At 44.0% G+C, this 23143-nt stretch overlaps 1 protein-coding gene across 1 annotated transcript in view; it reads right to left on the reverse strand.

The window, feature by feature from the left end:
* Positions 1 to 7974: 7974 nt before the first annotated feature.
* EFEMP1 (EGF containing fibulin like extracellular matrix protein 1) overlaps positions 7975 to 23143 on the reverse strand; it is a 52737-nt gene continuing 37568 nt past the window's right edge. Inside the window, exons 7-12 of the mRNA XM_025149152.3 lie at positions 20056 to 20175; positions 17600 to 17719; positions 16078 to 16197; positions 11368 to 11491; positions 11054 to 11249; positions 7975 to 9189 (exon numbers count right to left, since the gene is read on the reverse strand). Of these exons, the coding sequence (XP_025004920.1) occupies positions 9031 to 9189; positions 11054 to 11249; positions 11368 to 11491; positions 16078 to 16197; positions 17600 to 17719; positions 20056 to 20175 (839 nt within the window). The 3' untranslated portion in view covers positions 7975 to 9030. The remainder of the gene's footprint in view (positions 9190 to 11053; positions 11250 to 11367; positions 11492 to 16077; positions 16198 to 17599; positions 17720 to 20055; positions 20176 to 23143) is intronic.

Genomic DNA, 23143 nt, shown 5'->3' on the forward strand with positions numbered 1-23143 from the left:
GGAATTTATATTACCTTTAAAAAGTGCGAGTCAACAGAGCGGAGGGCTCTGCTTCGAGGAAGCCTCTTGGGTTTGTTCAAGGAATTACTACAAATATTTTACATCCTTTCTGGGACTCCAGGCAACCTCAGGAAGCAGCTGTCAAAATGCCCCAAGTTGCACGGCTGATCCAGGGTGACTGTCGAGCCTGTGGCACGGGAAAGACATCCACCCCCACCTCCCACCCCCTCACCTCATCACCAAATAGCCCACGCCGCCTGAAAGCATCATCTAACTTGCAGAACAAGGTTGATCTTTCTAAACTTCTGGACAGTGTATGTTTACCCTGAAGCACTGGGTTTTGGGCTAAGGTGATGGTGGTTGAGAGAAAACGGGGCAGAATCTCTTAATCCTGAGTGCCTCAAAGTGTACAAATTTGGGTGACCCTAAAGGCAAAGAAATGTGTTGTTCCACAGAAACATTTCTGCCCCAAGATGGAGATCATCCCTGCAGGTGTGTGGTAACAGTGGAGAGATGTGAGTTCAGGTGAGAGCAATGGTAGGCAAGTCATGGATGTATGGTGGGGTGCTCCATTCCCCCTGAAATATCTCCAACTATTTGAAGATAGAAAATTACTCCAATGGTAATTTTATGCTAGGAGGAGAGCAGGCCAAACAGCGGCAAGGTTAGCAACACGTGCTAGCTCAGTACCTTACTGGGTGTGGATTTGAGTGAGATGTTAATACCAGCAGAATCCTCACTTTGCATCTCAGCTCTGCATGAATCTATCACACGTAGATAGTATGTACATCTTCTCTTTCAGGAGGGCCTTAATGTTATCTTTGCCATGATGTCAACGTGGTGCTTCTGTTTCTAATGTTTCCGTTTGCATTTAGAGCCCAAATGGAAGCTCTGCATGAGTGTCACAGCATCACTGCAGCCTCATTTTAATTTCAGCTAACTCCAGAAACAAGGGGGAAAATTCTAAACCAAGCAAGAAGACATGCCTGAAAAATGTTTGAGATGGAATATGGCAAGTCTCAAGCTGCTGTGATGTAAATTTTAAGAACCAGCAACTCCTGTACTGTGTAGAAGGGAAGAAAGGGCTGTTGGAGAGGGGCAGCTTCCTAATACAAGTAAGAAGCCAAACTGCAACAGGTCTGCTTTCAGATGCAGTGGGCTCTCAAAGCGTTCTGCTCCTGCAAACCATTCCCAGCACTAATGGGGAAAATAATGCGGGAGTCTGGTTTGCAATAAGACATAAGCATCCATCAACTTGATCTGCGCTGCATTTGCAGAAAACAGTAGAAACTGTAGCCTTTGTGTAATAGATTAGAAACAACTGCTACTACACGGACTACTAGTCCATGAAATCTTAGTGCTCTGTTGGAAAAGTTCACCATATAATTTGGGTCTTTCCCTCCCCAGCATACCAGTGCAGAGGCAGAAATTTTCTGACCCCGATGAAGTCTCGTGTTACCATTTCAGTCCTCAGGGTTTGATTTGCAGTGCAAACTTGCTGGCCCCACAGCGAGCACTAGGCACGGTGCTTCACGTTTTCCACTGCCCATCCACCTCTGCCAGCTTTTAGAGCTCCTGTGAAACAGAAGACTTTGGAAATCTTTCTTGCAGGGGAAGGCAGTAATGCAGTATGGAGGAGATGGGTGCTAGGAGTGAATGTGCTTTTTTTTGTTTCCCAGGGACTGTGGAATAGTGCTAACTTGAAATGTCTGAAAAATGAGCATATCATAGAATATCCTGAGTTGGAAGACCCATTAGGGTCACTGAATACAACTCTTGTCTCTGCACAGGACCACCCAAAAGTCAGGCTGTGTGTCCAGATGCTTCTTGAACTCCAGCAGCTTGGTGGCATGGTCACTACCCTGGGCACCCTGTTCCAGCTCCTGGTGAAGAACCTTTTCCTGATACCCAACCTGACCCTTTTTGGACTTTGGCACACAAAACTGCAGACAGTTGAGGTGAGGAGAGGTGAGGTGAGGTGAGATGAGGCTGCACCAGTGCAGTACAGAGTGGGCCACTCCCTTTCCTTGCCAGCTAGCAGAGCTGTGCTTGATGTGCCCCAGGATGTGGTTGGCCTTTGTGGCTGCCTGGGCACACTGCTGGCTCACGTTCAGCTTGCTGTCAGCCAAGACCCCCAGATCTCTTTCAGCAGGGCTGCTCTCCAGCATCTCACCCCCAGTCTGTATTTATAGCCAGGTGCAGAATCTGGCACTTGCTCTTGTTAAACTTCACGCGGTCGGTGATTGACCAGCTCTCTAATTTGTCTAGATCTCTCTGCAGATGCTGGTATCCTAGTCTTTAGTATTGACGGAAAACATTTGTTTTATCCCCTGTTAGTACCATTACAAAAGGTAGGCCTTGTAAAAAATTTTCTAATTTCAATCATGTTGAATTGATATCTTGGTATGCTGTGTTTCTGCATTTAAATTTGGGGCAGATTTAAATTTCACCACTTTCAGGTTGTCTGAAGCCAGGTTCATTGCAGAGAAAGAAAGAAGTGATTGCAAACTTCAGCCCAGGACTTCGAATCACTTTGAGGGTTTGTTCATGTCTGATGAGTGTCTAGTCTGGCTCCTACTGCCTTTCATCTGGGTAGAAATATAGGACTCTGCTCACAGTTTCTCTCTCACAAAACGCCTATTTCTGCTCTCCTGAATCAGAGGAGCATCTTCTTTTACATCACTGCTTTAAAACTGTGACTTTTAGGGAGGAGGTGACAGTCCCTGCAAAATACAATCTGAGTCAGCTTAATGCTTTTGTGCCTTTGGCTGAGCTGGGTGTGACTGCTGCTCCCCAAACCCGATTCTGATGCGGATGATGGACATGGCATCTCCAGTTATTCCTGGTGCTGGAGCTGATTTGGGAAGCTGGGGTTTTCTGCTGAACTGTTGTCCCCTACAAGGACAGGCTGAGAGAGCTGGGGCTTTTCAGCCTTGAAAAGAGAAGGCTCCAAGGAGACCTCACAGCAGCCTTCCAGTACCTGAAGGGGGCCTACAGGAAAGCTGGGGAGAGACTTTTTATAAGGGCAGGTAGCAACAGGACAAGGTGAAATGGCTTTAAACTGTCAGAGGGTAGATTTAGACCAGGTATTAGAAAGAAATTCTTTGCTGTGAGAGTGGTGAGACACTAAACAGGCTGCCCAGAGAGGCTGCGGATGCCCCCTCCCTGGAAGCATTCAAGGCCAGGCTGGATGGGCTGTGAGCAACCTGGTCTACAGGGAGGTATCCCTGCCTGTAGCAGGGGGTTGGAACTAGATGATCTTAAAGGTCCCTTCCAACCCAAACCATTCTGTGATTCTATATCAGTGCTGCCCTCCCAGGAGAGTGTGATCTGCTTGGAGTCCTCCACTGCTCACTTACTGCATTTGTAGTGGCTTCTCCTCCATGCACACCACATTACTTCATTTTTCTGCTCTGGTGTTATCTTGTTTCGGTTGTTCCCCTCGTAATGTGGGTCATGTCTTGGCCACGTCTTGCCTTCCGGGGGCTTCTTGACTCTTCTGAGCCTGGAAGAGGCTGGGTTTGCCCGTCCAGATGCTGGTGAGTTGCTCTTATAGCCACTTATTTTCTCCTCATTCTTATACAACCTCAGCTTCTCGGATGATGACTCGATTTTAGTAATGCATTTTACCCTTCTGCTTTGGTATACTGGCTTCTCCTCTGCAGCCCTTGCTCTGGACTTCCAAAATCTGTTTGTTTTCCTAGTTTCCATGCCACCTGTGAGGATTTCACTCTCTGACTTCCCACTTGGGTGTTCGTTATGTATGGCCTGCATAGGAAGCATTCTTATATGTTGCACGTGGATACTGCAGAAACATTCAAAGTGCAAGAAGATGTGACTTCAGAGGGGACGTGGTTGCAAATTCAGATGTCTGCCAAATCACACTGGCAGGATTCAGATCTTCAGGTGTCTGTGCACAAACTTCCATGGCTGTATCTTAAGATTTAAAGAGGATACCTATATTACTGTTGTCAACCCAACAGTTGGATTGGGTTTGCTGGGTTGGGGTGGCTGGCAGCCTGTTAAATTTGGAAATGTTGTCTACTTGTTTCTTTGCACTTACTTAAAGGTATGCCTGGGGACAGTGATAGAGCTTTTTTTCTGTACCAGATTTGCAGAGGTTTTAGGTAGTATCTCTTGAGGCTGGGGCAGGGGGTGTACAATGAGTGCTTCATTAAAACAGCAATAAATTGCACCAGTGTGTGCATTTACAGGGCAGGAACAGCCGAGGCTCTTTGTGTTGCTCTGGTGCTGGGGCTCCTTGGCTCAATGAGCTTCTCTAAGGATGGCTCTGCCAATGGGGTCTTGCTTGAGGGCGGCGCCTTTCACTTCAAAGCTCTGAGCTGAAGCGTGCCAGTGGGGACGCTTCCCTTTCTGAATGTGCACTCTGTGGTCATATAGTAATAGGGTTAAAATAAAAATATTGATCATCTGTGTGTGTTGCTGAGAGGAAGGAGTGCGGAGCACGGTGTCCTTTCTGGGACTGTGGGGGTTCAGGATTGGGAAGTGAGCGATTTCCAGCTCAAATGAGTGGGAACGGTTTGTAACCACGTCTACAAACAAATCCCGCAGCTCATCTAAGCCCGGTCTGTAAGATGCATTGCTGCACATCCTATCCACAAAGCCCCAGTCCCATTATCTGCATGTTCTGAGACACCGGGGACACCTCTGCTGCCTCTCGGTGGTAGTGGTGCGGCAGTGGTTGCTGTAATGCTTGCAGCTTTTTCTACGGAGCAGATACATACCACGAGTGGGATGATTTGGGAGGAATTAACTTCGAGTTAACTTATTTCCCTCTTTGAAAAAAGAAGTTAAACGAGCGCAGCCTAAATCAATATAAAATAGAACTGTGTTTTTTCCCATGCAAAAAAATAACAAGGGCTTTTGCACTCTGTCCTTCAAATTTGCTTTGGCAACTATAAGCCATCTCCATTTTATTAAACAGCTCTCTTTCCTCCTAATATATACAACAATGTTTGCAGTATAAACAACTTAACTAGACAGCTGCCTCTCCCCAGATGCAGGACGCGGTTAACTTTTTGCCCTGTTTCTGTTCACCAGGGCTGGTAACTTTTCCTGCTGGCCAGATGAAATAAAATTGGATTTCGTACCAGATGCTCAGTTTTGCATTACGCAGGTGTTTCCCCAGCTGGGGAGTGTGGAAGCGTGCCATTTTGCTGAGATGATGGCGAGGTTTAGAAATGTGAGGGCGTTAAAAATAATTCTCCGTGTTAACAGTGGGCTTTGTCCCTGGTGGGCTCCATATGCTGAACAGCTGACTGGGGCAGCAGCTGTTCTATATTTTAATGGGAGAGTTATAAAGATAGAAACATGGATGATCATTCAAAACATAAGCAACTCTTTGCAGCCATGGAAACGGGATACAACAATAAACTTGCATTTGTAAGCCTTCCAAACAAAATAATCCCATTGCTCTGCGTTCAGGTGGTCTCAGGGAAGTGGATGAACTTGGTTTTCTGTTTCCTTAAGTTCTGTTTACTCAATCCTATTTCTATAAATCTTTTTCTCCCCATTTTCTGTTTCTGAAGCGATATTAAACTTTGCGTGTGATGCTGATTTAGGTGGTTCTCCAAGTGACAGATTTATACGAGAAACCTCCCTGAAGCACGTTACTGATAACCGTGCTGGTACGCCATAGCGAAAGCTGAGCAGATGCTCCCCTTTCAGCTCATTCCTTGGAACTTCGATGCCCTTCCAACCCAAGCAGTTATTTATACTCCTGTCGCAACTTTGCTGCAGCTCCACATCCTGAGCATGGGATGAATCTGGGAGTTTCCCCATTAACACCGCACAGGTTTTCTGACAGCACTGTGTATAAAACTCACCAAACCTCAGGCACCAAACCATCTTCTCATCTTGCTTACAGGCTTTCTGAACCGGTGTAGGCTCAGTTGCATACTTTGCACCTTTCTGAAACAACCCCTGTCACTCTCTTCCAGCCCCTGGTTTATCCTGCTAGCCTGCCCCAGTTTTGTTTCGGAGGGGCTGCTGCTGTTTCAGCTCCCTGCTGCTGTGGAAAGGCTGTGATTCATGTTATGCTTGGGAGTGGTGTGCTCAGCCAGTCCATATTGAAGCGATGTGCTCCTGAGCTGCATGGTAACCCCAGACTTGGCATGGTTGGGCTGAAAGCAGTCTTATATCGACCTGCATATTGCAAACAGATGGGGGCCAGGGTGCTTGGCTGGACAGTTTGTGCAGAGATAAAAGTGGGTTATATCCAGTGCACAAGCACGATGAGACGTGGAGGAACGGGCAGGCTGAGTATGCCTTGGGTGCATGTATGAGCCGCAACTGCCTTTGCTGCTCGTGTCATTTGATGCACAAAATATGAAGCTAAGCAAGTGTGGTTCCTTCAGTATGTACAGGCTTTGTGCGTTTACCAGGTAAACCTCCTGGATTTTGGGATCATCTGGCCAAGTGCGTATGTCATATTTATGTATGCATATATATAAACCAGTCTGTTTTGTGCCGTTGTCAGATAAGCAGAAATTCAAAGGGCAAATGAATTGCTCAAGCAGCTGGAGCAGTGGTGGCACGTAAATGGATCTGCAGCTGGACGAACGGAGCGTGTCTGGGGCTGGCTGGTGGAGCTGCAGGCAGGAGCCGGGTTACAGCAGCTGCAGTCCTGGCCAGGGCTCTTGCTGGTACAAGACAGGACGGTTGTGGGGCTGCCACAAATGTTTCTCTACTTTCCCGATGATTGCAACTAAGTGCTGGTGATAAAGCTGGTGTCAATACGCGCCCTGTTTGCATTGGCAGAGGTTGAAGGCAGAGCGGGTCTTTGGGGCAGAGCTTGGCAGCGTGGGGTATGCCAGAGATGGTTTGTGGCTCTTGAATTCACAGCAGGGGCCAGGCAGGCGCTCTGCAGGCCCTGGGCTGCAGGAGGGAAGGCCATCCAAGCCCTCCTGAATGCAAGAAAAGTGACCTTTTTAAACCTAGAAACAACAAACCCAATTGCTTATTTGAATGGGCAGTGCTGAATTACACCACTTAGGCAGTTAAAGGAGACCTGACACATTTACTTCTGTACTTGTGCGGGGTGGGGAGTTACCTCTCAGACCAAGCAGGTTCACAGTAGTGATATTGAATGGGGAGGAATCCCCCTGGTGAGAGGAAGGGGCTTCCTATGAACCAGACTTTGCACATCAAGTGTATTTACTGTGGAAAACATACTAAATCCCTCTCTGAAGTGACTGGGTTTGTATTGGCGAGCCCGGCTTGCAGAGGCTTATGAGGACTACCTGTGGGCTCATCCCACAGCCCTGGGGCCCCAGGCAATGACAGTGTGGCCCGTGCCAGCACTATTTATTTTTCGGGCCTGTGCCACAACCATGTGCTCTGACCCCATTGGCAGATGAAGTATTTACTTAAAGCCACAAATGAATGCCTGAAGGAGCGATCACTGGGTAACGGGGTCCTGCTCTGCAATTTGTCTGAGCGTGGGGGCTGTGCTGTCCCGATTGTCCCGAACAGCTGCGGCCAATCCCAAGCTGTGTCCTGGAGGCAGCTTCGCTGCTGTGTGTCCCAGGATTTCTGAATGCCATATCCTCCAGCCACGCTTGCTGCTTCTCTCTGGGCATTTTCCCTGGAAAGGCATCACTGAGGGCAACAGAGCCACTCAAAATCTCTGAAGACGTGGCTCTGCACCACAGGAGGATTTCTGTGCACAGTAAATGCACTGTTCACAGATTTTCAATGGGAAATGTTCTTTGAGTAGAAAGGAAGCTCCTTCCTTTAGGCCACCAACTAACGTGTTGGTATGGCTTTTTAACCTGTCAGTAGGACTCAGCAGGTAAAGGCTGTCCTTCCACAAAGGAATGGTGTTTTTAGTTTGCCAGGATAACACTCAATGACCTGACATCTTCTGTGCCATTCTGCCTACAGAACTCACAGCAGTGAGCATTCAGCCCTCTGACGTGGGCTAGGACCTTTCTCAAAGAAGACTAAATACACTCCGGTAAGAGAACTTTATTAAAAATTTTGTACATCAGAGGATTAACTACTACATTTTAAACAAGAAATAAGATTTTACATATTACAAAAGATGCTATTAGTTCTTGAATTAGAAATAAATTTTATGCACACTGTACATGACACGTCTGAGTTGTAAGAGCAAGAACAGGACAGTGCTTGAAAATATATGATATAACTTAACAAGCAAATATGCTCGGTTTGTAGTATACAACATAATCCTTCTGGAAAAACAGCACATTAACTTCTGTCTGAAAACGCTGCATCCCTCTGACCAGCAACTACCAACAGTGCTCCTGGGAGAAGGTGTGTGCCCACTGCGGCCGTTTTCCATTTGGGGTTTTTCATTGGAGGAGAAATGCTCCTGGTACGGCCTGTTCCTCTTGGAGAGAGCAGGAGGTCGTTCCTTCCGTGGTATGGTTAACACAGGCTGCGTATAAAAACCCGATGCAAAACACTTCTCACAATGCAACTTCACCCCCCAACCCAGATCAGAAAAAAAACAAGTGATAGCACATAAATGCCTACAGGAATAGATTCTTATTAACTGTTACCTTTCGTTATAAAGTTAGTTACACAGAAATATATTTAGCTTACCAGAGAACCGTTATGTTGTGTATCATTCATAATACAATTCTTTGCTTTTGAGATTGTCAGTGTAGCTGCATTAGAGTTTTAAACAAAAACAATTCAAGATCACCTCTGAATTGTGTGACCTATTTGGCTACGAAGGGTGTGTGAAGTTTGACAGGATAGCGTGAACATACAGTTCTCATACAAAAGTACTATGCATCTAGGCCAAGTAAGGTAATAAAAAGATTTAAATCTTTATACAGAAAGTGACAATGCCCATGTTATACTATGGAACACATCTACTAGTTCTGAATTACAGGTGTAATGCGTGGGTTAAGGATATCAACTTACTAAACAAATATATATATAAAAAAGAGTAAAATCTATAAATAAAATAGTAAGTGCTTTCTTTAAGATAATATTCTTTGGCTGCTTTAAGTGCCAGTGAAGGGTTATTGAAAACCACTAAAATGCATAAGGTCCCACTATTATTGTTAATCTCAACACTGAGCTCGTACGGTAATTCAAACTGTTGACTGTTAGCATCTCCAGATCCACAATGTGTTCTCTTGGCCCCGATAGCGATTTCACCAGTACCAGCATTGCACTTACGGCGCTTGTTTGCTGAAAGAAGGGGAAAAAAAAAGGTCAATTCAGTCGAATCTGCAGTGATTCTCTAGCTGTGTCAAGGGACTGCTTGCGTTACTGCACCATAAAAACGCCCCGTCTCAGCACAGAGATGTACAATGCAAGTATTATTTAAACTCTTTTCAATGGCCGTGACTAATCTCACACCTGGCCTTGCTGGAGGGAAAGCTTTACCTGACTGGGGCTCGGAGGAATAAACTGCACTACAAAATCTGTTCCTGGTTATGCTGACTCCCCTAAAGGACCTGGGAAGTGGTAATCTATCCCAGGATGGTTTTTGTTTTATCTCCACCTATCAGCTTTTAAGATATATGAAGAATAAGTAGAGAAACCTAATGTATTTAACAGTGATGCAGCTTATTCAGTGGAGGGAAACTGCACTATGGCTCATACTTCAGAACAATCTGTGTACCCCACCAACACTGGGAGTTCTTGCAACTACTGTGCCTCGCTGCCTCCTGCTCCACCCCGAAGTTCTTTCCAGGCTGGGGTCTTGCTGCTAGGGAATGAGATGTCGATGACCCAACTGAAAGGTGGCACATCACCAACATGGTGAAAGGCTTCCTAATGTACAGATGGTAAAGGGGGGAAACTCCTCTCTCCCTTTATCTATTGTGTTTTGCACCCCCTGTGAACCAAGTAGGTTAAAGAAATGAATCCATGTGCTGCATCAGAGGCCTACTGCAGGCTTCACTGAAACAACAGGAATGATTTCTAAGGGAGAGCTCTATTTACCACAGCCCTCTGGCAGGAATAAACACATGCTTCCTTATTTAAGGCCCGTGATTTCTTGTTGGGTGGCAACAGAAGATTGGAATTCAGTTTCAAAGTCAACCTGCAGACTAGACCGGAGTCTTTCCTTACCTAGAATGAACTTGTCCTTAAGAGCTGCCCATTTATTTTCTTGAGGCAACAGTTAATGCTTTGGGGGTAGGTATGGGTTTTTGATGTGTAATAAATCCAGGGAAGAGCACTGAATTATAGGTATACCAGGCTAAGTTAGGGACCAGTGAGGAGATGCTTGTTCCTCTCTTGATGTAAATAGGCAACAGCATATTAGTATTCTTCTGTATTATTAGAACACTCTAATCCTCGTATTTTAAGAAAAATAAATGAAAACATTCTAATTAATAACGTTCTGGCTTGCTTTCAGTGCTGATGCTATTTTACTGAGTATAAAGCCAGACATAATGGAAAAAGGATTTTCCAGGAATTTATAAATACTGACTGTCCAAAAAAAAAAAAAAAAAAATCAGCTTCCTTTCAAAAAATCTTCAAGTAGATGTTAGTTTCATTCATCTGTAATCTACTTGAGTGCATTCTACCAACAGGAAATAGTGCTCTCCGAAGTCACTTAAACTTCTGCGGTTTTCTGAAATAGCTGCAGCACTGTGAGAAAGAAGGATCTCCCAACACAGACTTTGCTGCACATTCGAATTTCTCCCTCTCGGAATCAGTGCCCCATCCCGACCTTTTGTGGAGAAAAAGAATACTCATTAAATGCCTCCTGCATTTGTTATGGTTCTCTTCTAAATACATACAGGTGGGAGGTCAGTACAGACTGAAAAGATCATAGAGGCATTCTGAATTCTGAGCGAGCATCACTCGCTAAATATTCATGGTGGTTACTTGTGCTGTACTCACTTGGACTGTTTGATTCTCAGCTTACACAGCTGTTGGGCAGAGCAGGTAAAGGCTTGAAATTTGTAAAGCAAGCACACTTAACAAGGAGCTATTAAAAAGCTGACCAACTGTGCATGCTATGATACTGCTCTTACAGGAACGCTGTAACTCCTTGGCAGCACGAGAGGTTCTCATATCCCGCTCCACCAATACTCACTCTCAGGTAAAATTCTCCATTCTCATTTCCTGACTTGATCCGGAATGTGTTAATAGTATTAGGATAAATAGTGGTTGCCTGAATCTGGAAGATATCAGAAGGCACTGTTCTGTCTGAACGGATGCTCATATATTTGTACACAACGGAGTAGGGCAGCTCGCGGCAGATGGTGTTTGATACGGGGCAGACACAGCGGCTGAAAAACAAAAATGGATGACTTTGATAGTAGCAGTCAAACAGCACTTGCTATCTGCCAAATTCAGTCATGCTGCCTGATGTGGATAACCCTAAAAAAGTGTCTGTCTTTCTCTTACTTCTCAGATGTGAGGACATAGGGCTCTTGACAAGGATTTATCGGGTAACAACGAAATCCTCCATGGTAATTCCAGCAAATTTCATCCTCTCTGCATTCATTAGTAGTCTCACACTCATTTATGTCTAGGAGGAAGGAAAAGGAATGGTCAAAGCAGATGAAACGAGTTTGATATGAAAACAAACGCACAAAGCAACAACCACCAAACAAGACACCTGCTTTTCTGCTGAAACTCAAGACTTCTGTTTGCTTTACCTGCTTTTCTGGGGCCTGGCTATAAAGCATTTCCCTATGCAGACACGGAACATAGTTGTTAAATGCATGTTAATTCTAAGCATTTTTTGTTGACTAAAGAAACACGGGAGTCATACCATCTATAATGCAACTGTAGAAATACTGAATTTCCAAGTTAGCAATGAATCATTTTCTAGTGTAAGACATAGGAAGAAGACAGAGGCTTTGTGACTTCATGCTTTTTGCGGGACCTCACTTCTCATTGCCTGGTTTTCATGCTCTGGCTAAAATGCCCAGTACATGGTTACATTTCAACAAAAATAGCTCTGAAAGAAATTATGAAGTCTTGTTTATTTTTGTGTGAAGCAGTGCTTCCTTCCCCCCCCCCCCCCCACCCTGGGAAAATAACCTTGCATGGATATGGAGCCAATCAGATTTGTGTTCTATGAATGTTCTGTCAACTTGTCAGTGCCAGAACCCAACCACTGTCACTCAAATGCTCTCCTGAAATTAACCCAGCCTCAAAAAGGGGTTATTCAAATATAATCTCTTTGAAGACACAGATGCTTTTTTTGTTTTTTAAGGATGGTCCAACTGCCCCAGGATGCTCCGTATCAGCTGCTCTTCTTAGAAATGAAAAGAAATTCCAGTCTGAGAGACTGATGGACGCCTGGTATGGCACAGTGGCATGGACAGACAGACAGCTCTGTCTTGAGGTCCAGCAAGGGGAATAAGATAAGCTGACTTCCCACCTGACAGGGGGTGAGCTTGTGCAGGATGACAGTGACCGGACCTTTGTCTCTGCTCGGGGCAAAAGGAGAAGACTCCCCCTTGCTCCTGAAGTCCCACCAGCTAATAGATTTCATGCTCTGGTGTGGGAGAAAGAAGAAGGTATGGATAGTGGCTGAGAACCAGAAAGAGGTTATCACATTGAGCTGGTCCAGCCGAGGACCTGAGTCGTGACCAGTGCTGAAGGCAAAAGGTCTTAGCAATTGGAGATTTTGTGCTGAGAGGTACTGAGGCATCCATCTGCTGCCCAGATAACCTCTCTGAAGGTTTGCTGCCTTCTGGGGGCTCGCATCTGGGACATCAGGAAGAGGATACTGACTACGATAAAACTGGAGGACCACTACCCCCTCCTGGTCTTTCAAGCTGGGTCACGTGAAGCTGTGACTGGGAAATTAAAATATATCAAAGAAGACTTTATTTCCCTTGGGAATATGCTGAAGGGATCAGGAGTGCAGGTAGTGTTCTCCTCAGTCCTCCCAGCTGGAAACTGGGATCCAGGCAGAAGGAGAACAGACCAGTTGAATGAATGGCTGTGTGAATGGTGTCACACCAAAGGCTATGGATTCTATGATCTAGGATGCACCTTTGCCAAACCAGGAATGTTGACATGGGATGGTACACAAGTGACCAGGTGGGCAAGGATATACAAGGGAGCAATCTGGCTGGGTTCATCACCGGGGCTTTTAGCTAGAGCTGCGTGGGGGAGGAGGTGTACTGCTGAGTGACAGAGAACCAGGGAATGCTGTCACTTTAGGAAGCTGTGGGGGAAAAACTCAGATTTGTCCTGGAGGTTTGTGGGAAGGCTCCTCTAGGAAGGCAATGAGTCTGAAAACCCAGCTGGAGTGCCCCTAAACCAGTGTGTGCAGCCTGGGAAATAAGCAGGAGGAGCTGGAGGCCGTGTACACTTGCAAAACTATGATCTTATTGCTATTGCAGAAACATGGTGGAATGATTTGCATAACTGGAATACTGCCATTGAGGGCTATGAGCTTTTTTAGAAGGGATAGGCAAGTTAAGAGGGGTGAGGGCGTTGCCCTCTATGTTAAATAGTGGATGGACTGCAAGGAGCTCCCTCTGAGAAACAGGAACAGGTTGAGAGCCTGTGGGTTAAGATTAGAGACAGGACCAATAAAGGACATCTGGTTTTCAGAGTCCACTACAGGCTGCCTTATCAAGGAGAGCCTGCTGACCAGGCCTTCTTGCTACAGCTGCAAGTATGGTGCTTTTTTGCTTCAGTCTTTACTGGCAGCCAGGATTCTTGTATTTCTCCCATTCTGAAACTCCTGGTTGGAACTGGGGGAACAAACTCACCCCCGCTGTACGGGCAGAGTAAGTCTGAGAGTGCCTCATGAGACTGAATGTGTACAAGTCTATGGGGCTGGACGACATGCATCCCAGGGTCTAAAGGGGGTTGGCTGATGTGGTTGCAGAACTGCTCTCTGTGTTATTTTAAAAGTCGTGGCTGTCATGTAAAGTCCCCAGGGACTGGAAAAAGGGAAACATCACTCCTATTTCCAAGAAAGGGAGGAAAGAGGCTGGTAAGCCTCACCTCTGTACCTGGAAAGATCATGGAGCGGATCCTTCTGGAAGACATGTTAAGGCACATGAAGGAAAAGAAAGTGTTCTGAGGCGGCCAGCATGGCTTCATCAAGAGAAGGCTGTGCCTGACCAATCTGCTGGTCTTCTATGTTGGAACGATGGCATTGGTGGACAAAGGAAGGGCAACTGATGTAATTTACCAGGACTTGTGAAAGGCCTTTGATATGGTCCCCCACCACATCCTTATCTCTAAATTGGAGAGATCCAGATTTGAAGGGCGGACTATTTAATGGATAAGGAATTAGCTGGAAGACTGCAGCAAGAGTATTGTGGTCAATGGCTCTATTCCAGATAGAGGCTGGTGATGAGCAGTGTCCCCCACGGGTCTGTCTTAGGAGCAGTACTCTTTAACATCTTTATCATTGACATAGATGATGGGATCGAGTGCACCCTGAGCAAGTGACACCATGCTGAGCGGTGCAGTTGATACAGCAGAAGGAAGGGATGCCATCCATAGAGACCTTGATAAACTTGAAAGGTTGGCTTGTGTGAACCTATTGAGGTTCAACAAAGCAATATACCAGGTTTTGTGCTTGGGTTGTAGTAATCCCAAATATATACGCAGAATGGGAGAAGAACTTTAGAGTAGCCTTGCTGAGAAGGACTTGTGGGCCCTGGTAAATGAAAAACTTAGCATGGGCCATCAGTGTGCTCTTGCAGCTCTGAAGATGAGCGATATCCTGGGCTGCATCAGAAGAGGGGTGGCCAGGAGGGCGAGGCAGGTGACTACCCCTCTCTATTCTGCCCTTGCGAGGCCCAATCTGCAGTACTGTGTCCAAGTGTGGGGATTCCAGCACAGGGAAGAGGTTGAGCTTTTGGAGAGACCCAGAGGAGGGCCAAGAAGATGATCTGAGGGCTGGAGCACCCCTCCTAAGAAGACAGGCTGAAGGAGCTGGGTTTGTTCAGCTTGGAGAAGAGAAGGCTCCAGGGAGACCTCACTGCAGCCTTCCAATAGTTAAAGGGAGATTATAGACGGGAGGGAAAGAAACTTTTTCCATGGGAAGATAGTGATAGGACAAGGGGGAATGGTTTTAAATTAAAGGAGGGAAGATTTAGATTAGATGCCGGGGGAAGTTTTTCACTGAGAGGATGGGGAGGTGCTGGCACAGGCTGCCCAGAGAGCTGTGGATGCCTCATCCCTGGAGGTGTTCAAAGTCAGGTTGGATGGGGCCCTGGGCAACCTGGTCTAGTGCTTGATCCAGTGGTTGGCAACCCTGCCTGCAGCAGGGGGGCTGGAACTTAATGGTCCTTGAGGTCCCTTTCAACCCCAGCCATTCTATGATTCAATGAAATTAGTTTGAACTCTAGAACAAAACAATAAGAACAGAAAAGAACAACCCACGGCCTTACAGCATTTCCATGGATTTGAGTTCTTTCCCTCATCCCCTTCTGACAATTAGCACACCTATTTCTAAAAATAAAGTTTGTTAAATCAGGTTCAGGATTACAAGGATAATGACTTCTGCACTTAATAAATTGTTCTTGAGTATTTTGGGAGAAATTGCAAATAATAAATGCAATAAATATATTACCTGTGAGAAAAACAAACTCTAAAACTATAATCCTAGTAATGTGGTGGCACCTAACCAGAACTGAACAACTGACCAGAACATTTATTTTCAAGACACAAAACCAGCTGCTCAAAGTTCTTGCTTTTTTTTTTTTTTTTTTCCCTGTCTGTTATCAGAACATATCTTTCATTTCTGTTCTGTTCTTAGGAACCTCTATAAAAAGAAGAAGGGTTTAAAGCAATGCCTAGTGCCTGTAATAAATGGCCTGATTTTTTTTCAGATATCTATCTCTGGAACTTGGATTCACAACCTGGACATCCAAGACCAGTCTTACCTCAGAGCTGCAAAAATTGATTTTTTTTTCCTAAGCATCTGAGGAATTTAGAGTCTGAGCTGAAGGATTCACATAAAAAGAATATCAAATATACTATCAGTCATCAAATGCATCAACACATCATTTGTAAGCATGATTGTACTGTCATAAAGCATAAATACTTAGAAAGCAAGAATTCTTACTCTTGTGTGAAGCAATGTTACTAACAATGCAGAACTGAGAGTGTCAAGATAGAGGCACTTACCTTGACATGTTCTGCCTCCTACTACCTGGTAACCTTCAGGGCAGACGCAGGAGAATTTTCCCGGTTCATTCACACACTGATACTGACATATATAACTTGAAGTTCTGCATTCATCAGTATCTGCAGAGAGCAGAACTTTGGGTTATTTTTTTCAACATCTACCTTCCTACAGGATTAAATACAATAGCTAGTTGCTGTTTCTAAGAGAAGAAGCAGTGAAGTTTTTAAAGAATGAGTTCTCAAGGACTCTGAAATGACTTAACACCTTAAAAGTTGTGTACTGAAGGTCCAGTTGTACTTGTGTTATTGCTCACTCAAAACTGAGAAATACATTTATTTGAGGAAGCTAAACTAAGACTTCAGAAGTAGTTTGGGAAAACTGGAGTGAGAATCTACAGTTCTATTCTAGAAAATGACTGCTTCCACAAAAAGCAAATATGAGATGAGCTAGCATAGCAAAAAATGCTGCCTTTGTATTTGTGTGCTATCCTAATGGGGTAGTCTTTTGGGAAAGAGGGTAAAGCCTCTTTTCTGTCTTCAAATAATATTTGAGATATACCATTTCTTTTCTTTTTTTAATCCTTGTGTAAGCATCAGCCCCTTGTCAGAGAGTTGTACCATGAAACTGATTTAAACACTGCATGTCATTGCCCAGAAATGAAATTAAACCAACGAAAATCAGGGATTGGCTTGGAAAACACTGCAACACCCTCGCAGTACCTCAGATTTGAGCCCAGCTCTTGACTTTTGTCAGGGATAATCCTGAAGGCTGCGTACTTGCTGCTCCCTGTTCTGTTTGCTTGCAAGTAAGATTAAGCTTAAGAAGCTTGGAGAGGAAGCATCTGTAATAGCTCTGCTGGCTTGTTTAGGAGGGCAGTGGTAAACCAAAAAGACCTCTTTGGCTCACAGACTGGTAGAAGGGATATGGGCTTTAAGGGTGAGATCATCCTGTGTCCAAAAGGAAATTAGAGGACCCCTGTGGAGGCTCTGGCAGAGGAAATAAAGTGTTGATTGTATAATCATCAGGAGACATGCTGTTTGTATACACAGGCTTGAAAGCGCCTCAAAAGCCCAATTGTTGTTTCCCTACAATCAAAAATTTAAGGTTTTTCTTTTCTTAGGAACCTAACAGCACTCAGGATTTCAATTGTTTTTTGGTTTTCATTCCTTTCCAATTCATTTACTGGCCATCAGCATTAGACCACACACAGTCCAAGTGTCCGTGGAGCCATACTCTCCCCAGCTGCGATCTGAACAGTAGTGATGTCTGTCCTGCTTTGCCCTTACCATTAAAGACAGCCAGCCATACCAACACATACCTGAATTAAGCTGCAGCTACTAAGGTGTGTATCAGCAACGATATTTGCAACATCAAAGGAAAAAAACTCAAAGTAAGGTTTTGGCAATGAAACACACCCACAGTGTGTTCCCACTTGAATTCTACCCCTTAGCTCACAGAGAGACTTCTGGGAAAATCAATCCAAAATGACTGCTCTTCCAAGAGGAGAAAAACATCACTTACCTTCACAGTTGATTCTGTCACTACTTAACTCAAATCCTGGGTTACACTGACAGATGAAAGAACCCAGTATATTGTAACACTGTTGTGCACATGGGTTATTGGCATCACATTCATTTATGTCTGAAAGGAAAAATTGCAGATCTTTATCTTTTGTACCAAGGAATTAGGCTGATCAAGTGGATTAGTCCTTAGTCTGGGTCTGTTGCTTAGCCGAAGCTCAGCTGACTGCATCACTGCAGACCTGCAGTCTCTGGAACAATGTCAGATCTATGCTTTACATTCCATGTAGAAAAAAAGAGTATTTTTCCAGGAATGAGAGTTATCCGAATGTGTACTGAATTATTCCAATAATGTTTAGTGTGGCTATTAAACTCCACATTCCAGAGTCTATTTTTCAGGTATAAAATGCCAAGTCTATAAATAATTGATATAAGGAACACATACTGATAAGACCTCTCAGCATGTGGTGGTTAAGATTTGAGCTATTTATTACTCCTTAAATTTGTTCTTTGAAATACCATTACAATTACAACATGAGCCTTTTAGGCCAGTACAGTTTTGCAGAGCTCTAAGGCCTAGACCATACAGGGGGAAGGTATGTTTCTAGGCTAGATTTTCCATGATGTGCCATCCGAAGGATATATGTGAGAACACTGCAGTATGGGAAGAGAAGGAATTTAGATGCAAGGTTTATAGAAGTGTAATCACGTTTGCAATTTGTAGTGCTTATTTTTATAGGCTGATGACTAATTGTTGCTTCTTTGTTGCTTCCTTATTTTCCCTTGTGTTTCTTTCTTGCATACTTTCCATTCATATTTGTGCTCATCAACTGTAATCATTAGTAGAGAGCTGCACTGCAAACAATTTTTGAATTCATAGCTTTTGCAAGTGCTTATCCGTGTCAGCAACAGTCACCTACAGAAACAACCAACAGAACTGCAGAAAAAACAACCCAGCAAAAGACGAGGCATTCGTGAGAACTAAACCAACGAGGAGAATATTAATTAGCTATATGATCCTCCTGGACCTGACAATGAATTAATAGGGGAGAACGGACTACCAAGCTTTTTTTCCTCCTTTTATTTGGTTTCTGGCAACAGTGTGAAGAACGTACATCATGACAACGCTACCAGAAGGAATAAATAAGCAAGCCAAAGCCACAATTCCGTTTGTTTCCCTTCCAGAAATATTGACCCACTTTCGATATATGCGAAAGTTGTAAGACAAATGTGATCAGTACAGCTGCAAAGTATCACTTCTGCCAGATGACTGTTGCAGATGTGAAAGTCTGCCTCGATGCAGCAGCCATTCTTTTACAAATTTTCTTGTTAAGATTCACTTTACCTTTCCTGGTGGGAATATGACTTATTAGGCTGGGAGGCCAGCAAGAGTCAGGAGGGACTTCTTGGTGAAGCACCTAGCAAACTTGGAGCTGTCATACAGATTTGTAATTGAAAGAAAGCATCTTGAATTTGAGCCACAGAAAGGGTCAAATGAGTAACAACTTGTCACACGATTATGTTAAGTCCACATGCAATATTTATCATATTATTCAGTGGAAAGCAATGAACGCCTCTGTCACTGCAGTGCAGTGCAGTATGCCTGCACATGTGTGCATTTAGCCAGGGAGAACTTCCAGCCTTCTCTGTCACCAATCTCTTGATTTTCACAGCCATTCTCATTCTGCTGTTCCTAGTTGAGATCTCAGTTGTATTCAAGTCAACAGCCAAGGAGCTGGAGTTTCACACCCAAGATAATGTTGCATGAGGAAAGAAAAAATGCTAAGAAAAAGGGGAACACAAACCTCACTTACTGCTTATTCAGTACCAGGAACATGGAAGGCTACTTATCTTATTTCCTACTCTCTTCCCTAAAGCCTTGGAATTTTGGAGAAGCAACACTGGGCTAAGCAAAACTTTGCTCAGGTTCAACATGACTATTTCTGTTTCTTAGCTCAAATCAGAGAAAAGCAACCTCCTGACTTCCTACCTAGCCTTACTCCAGAACATGAAACAAAAAACAAAGAACAGCAAAATTTACCACCAGGAACACAGGTTTTATTCTTTATGGATATTTTCAGCAACACTCTTGTCTTTCAGTACTGTTACTGAGAAATCTGTCTTTAAATCCTGGACGGTTAACAGTTTTGCTTAAGAAATAGCATCCTTCTACCAAGTATGTATACCTACTATAAACTTACTCAGTACCTTGTCCTTCAGCAGCCATATTTTCCTTTTTATTATTACGATCTCTAATTCTTTTACAGCAGATCCTATGATTTCCTACGGTCACGACAGCCTCTCACTACAGCAACTCGTGTGATGCGCTGGTTGGTATTTTTGTTCCTTCGCTAAGTTGGGATGAAGACAATTAACTTGCAATCACTGCAAGCCATGTGTTGGAGTTTGTCTCTACCAAGTGAGCTCACGTGTAAGTGCCTGTAAAGAAGTTCTTACCTACACAGGTGTGGTTGTTGGATGCCAGCTGGAAGCCAGCATTGCACTGGCAGTAATAGGAACCAGGAGTGTTTACACATCGATGGTGGCAATAAGGAGGCAGGGTGCATTCGTCTATATCTGAGTCAGCAAAAAAGAGAAATGAGTTTGAATGGAATCACACACATTCCCAGCTGCTGTGTTACCCAACTGTAAAGTTAAATGAACTTGATTAAAAGCAGAAAAAAGCTTATGTGGGCTAGATATTGCTTCCACAGACCTCAACGGGCATGCTGCTCTGCCCTTTCTTTTCATTAACTTTTTAAGTCTTTTTCAGTGACTGTCTTCCAGCCACTACTATCAATACATACGCCCATTTTACTTCTTAGTTCCACAGTACTGGTCGTATTTGTTATTTTGTATAGGCAGAACCCAGAATGTTTCATTCAGCTTCTCAAAACCTACAATGTCCCATGATCATGCAGAGTGCTGACCAGCGCAGTGACTGCAACTCATGGCTCATTTTTTTAATCCAAAAATTCTCATGCAGCACGCTTAGCATATACTAAATCTTTTCAGCCCTGTTAGGAAAAGAGTCCAAATTTTCCCTGTGAGAACAGATGATTAGTGGCCCTGAAAAGGAAACAGATGGCTGTGCTTCCACAGGGATCCCCCCAGAAACTGGCCGGGTTCCTGAGGGGCTGCTCTCACTCCCTTTCCCCTCCTGCATACCTCTGCATACAGCAGCACCACAGCTCGAGCACCTTCTGGCTGCGCTCTGGGGCTGAGCAAGGCGAGCGCACTGGCTGGAGCTGCTGCTATCTCAGGCAGCATTCTCTTTCCCTCGGCTCTCCCCACAGATTAGCCTTGGTTGTGAGGTGGAGCAGGCTGCCTTTCAAAGCTTCAGCATTCCTAATGTGCATTGGAGCAGGGTTTTCACCTGCAAACCACACAAATCGTGCAACAGCCCATTCTTTTACCTCTGCATTTTAGAACGTTTCTTTACGCTCTGGAGGAGGTCCTGCCTGTTTGGCTGCAAATTGATTTTTAAGCTATGTTGCAGATCGTGCAGAAGTTGTCTTCAGTTATGGCCTGCTTGAGCCTGGTAGAGAAACCCACGCCTGTTCTCTACACGTACACAATGGGAGATTTCAAAGGCTCAGCGCTCAGACAAATAAGACCAGTTTTGACTGGAACAAAGAAAGGCACTTCCCATAACCATGCCAGATCATGAGTTTCCTACCTCCAGCTGTTTCCACCATAGTTGTGTTTAAAAAGGGGCCAAGTTTTTTTCTTTTTTTTTTTTTTTTTATTTTTATTATGAGAAAAGTGTTTGTTTTAATATGAAGTGAAAAAATAATCATTAGAATTTAACCCCTTCTTTTGTCCATTTTGCATCCTCTGTCAGGAGCTAATCTTAGTTTTGGATGAGTTTGAATGAAAAAGCTCACACTGGAAAATTGCTGACTATCCATACAGTAGGGGTTGCTGCCGTAACTCTTTTGTTGCAGGGAAATTCTGGAGTAGAAATGGAATAAATCAGGAGGTACAGCAGATCTCGCATCCCTGAATTTACAGGACTAAGCTCTACAATTTGCTGTTGAAGGATTGAACAGTATAGGTGTATAAGTGATGCTTTGCATTTTAGGCACTGTGTTTCTGCATAGAAATGCTTCCAGGATCACATTCCAATTCAGTGGGAGTTTTCCTTGCAGGGTTAGGCTCTTGTGCTCATCAGCTCCACACAGATCTAAGTGCTAAGCAGAATCTACCCAATTCTGCCAAATCTTCTGTTGGAAGTCACGCTGGAGTACAAATCACTCTATCTGCAGTTCTGTGTTTCAGGAAAGACTAATTCTGCAATAAGTGAACAACCAAATTCGTACAATAAAATAATGTAATATATAAAAGAAATGACGAATGGTTAGAAGTCAGTCCTTTTCTTCCTCTAACTTGAGGCCAAAGAAGTCTGGAAAATTTTTGTTCAAATTTGAGAGAAACATTTCCTCCCATATGGAGAACCTCTATTAAGATCTGGCCCCAAGAACATTTTCTGGCTAAGCTGTTAAAAAAAAATATAAAAAAAAAATATCCCCAAAGACAGGCTTTATTCTGAATTGCTGACAGTACTAAGTGCAGCAATGTACTTATAATTTAGGTCAGTGTGTAATATGTAACACAGGTGTTGTTCTTGCTTTTGACCTAAATAAGAGAAGGGAAATCTCACTTTCCAGACAACTTTAAGTGTAGATTTAGATGCATAAATGGATTCATGCAAAGATAGATGGGTGTACTTTACTGCTTTGAGTTATGTAATTTATGTCCTCTAAGGCTTTCAAGTAGTGCCCTGGGCCATGATATCAAAAGTGCTACTGCACAGCAGTTCTGTATTTCTCAAAAAAATTAGATAAAACCCATCTATTTAAAACTGTTCTATATATATATCAGTGACCTGTCAAAACAATTCTTGTGCCTACACTCCCGAACTATTCATCCTCCTTTTGCCTGATCCTCCAGATATTTCTCAGAGAACTGAGAAATATCAAGTACATCTGTGTTTACATCAATCTGTCAGTTAAGAGCCCGATGCATACCTCTAGAAAAGATTTTGGGGGTTGATTTCTGTAGCCCTCAGCTCAGAACCCATGAGAAAAGCTATGGCCAGAGATTCACGTTAGACTGCATGGGTACTGAAGCTTCTCCAGTGTCCTTCCTGCAGCTCTTGGTAGGCAGTGGCTACCTACAGCCTTGTCAAGCCTTTTTGGAAGAGCCAAAACTATCTCCATAAGCTTTTTCAAGTGCAAGATCCTTAACATGAAGAAAAAGAGGAAAACATGAAGTTCTGTTCCTGCTTTGCTGTGGACCCAAGGCCATTTTCTCTTATGCTGCATAAAACCAGTCTTGTGACTTACAAGAAGCAGTCCTGAATGTCACCTCATGATGTATACAGTTGATTCTCCTACTTTACAGTTGTTTTTAATATCTCTTGACAGACATAAGGCTTAGGACTGGAGTGCCTATAAAGTCATTTCATCCACTGAAACCATGATTAAAGAGGTGCTACAGGCTGACGGAGGACTGCAGGAACAGAGTAATGGCACTTTTGCAT

Source organism: Gallus gallus, chromosome 3, assembly GCF_016699485.2.
Source record: "Gallus gallus isolate bGalGal1 chromosome 3, bGalGal1.mat.broiler.GRCg7b, whole genome shotgun sequence".
In the NCBI taxonomy this organism is placed as follows: domain Eukaryota; kingdom Metazoa; phylum Chordata; class Aves; order Galliformes; family Phasianidae; genus Gallus; species Gallus gallus.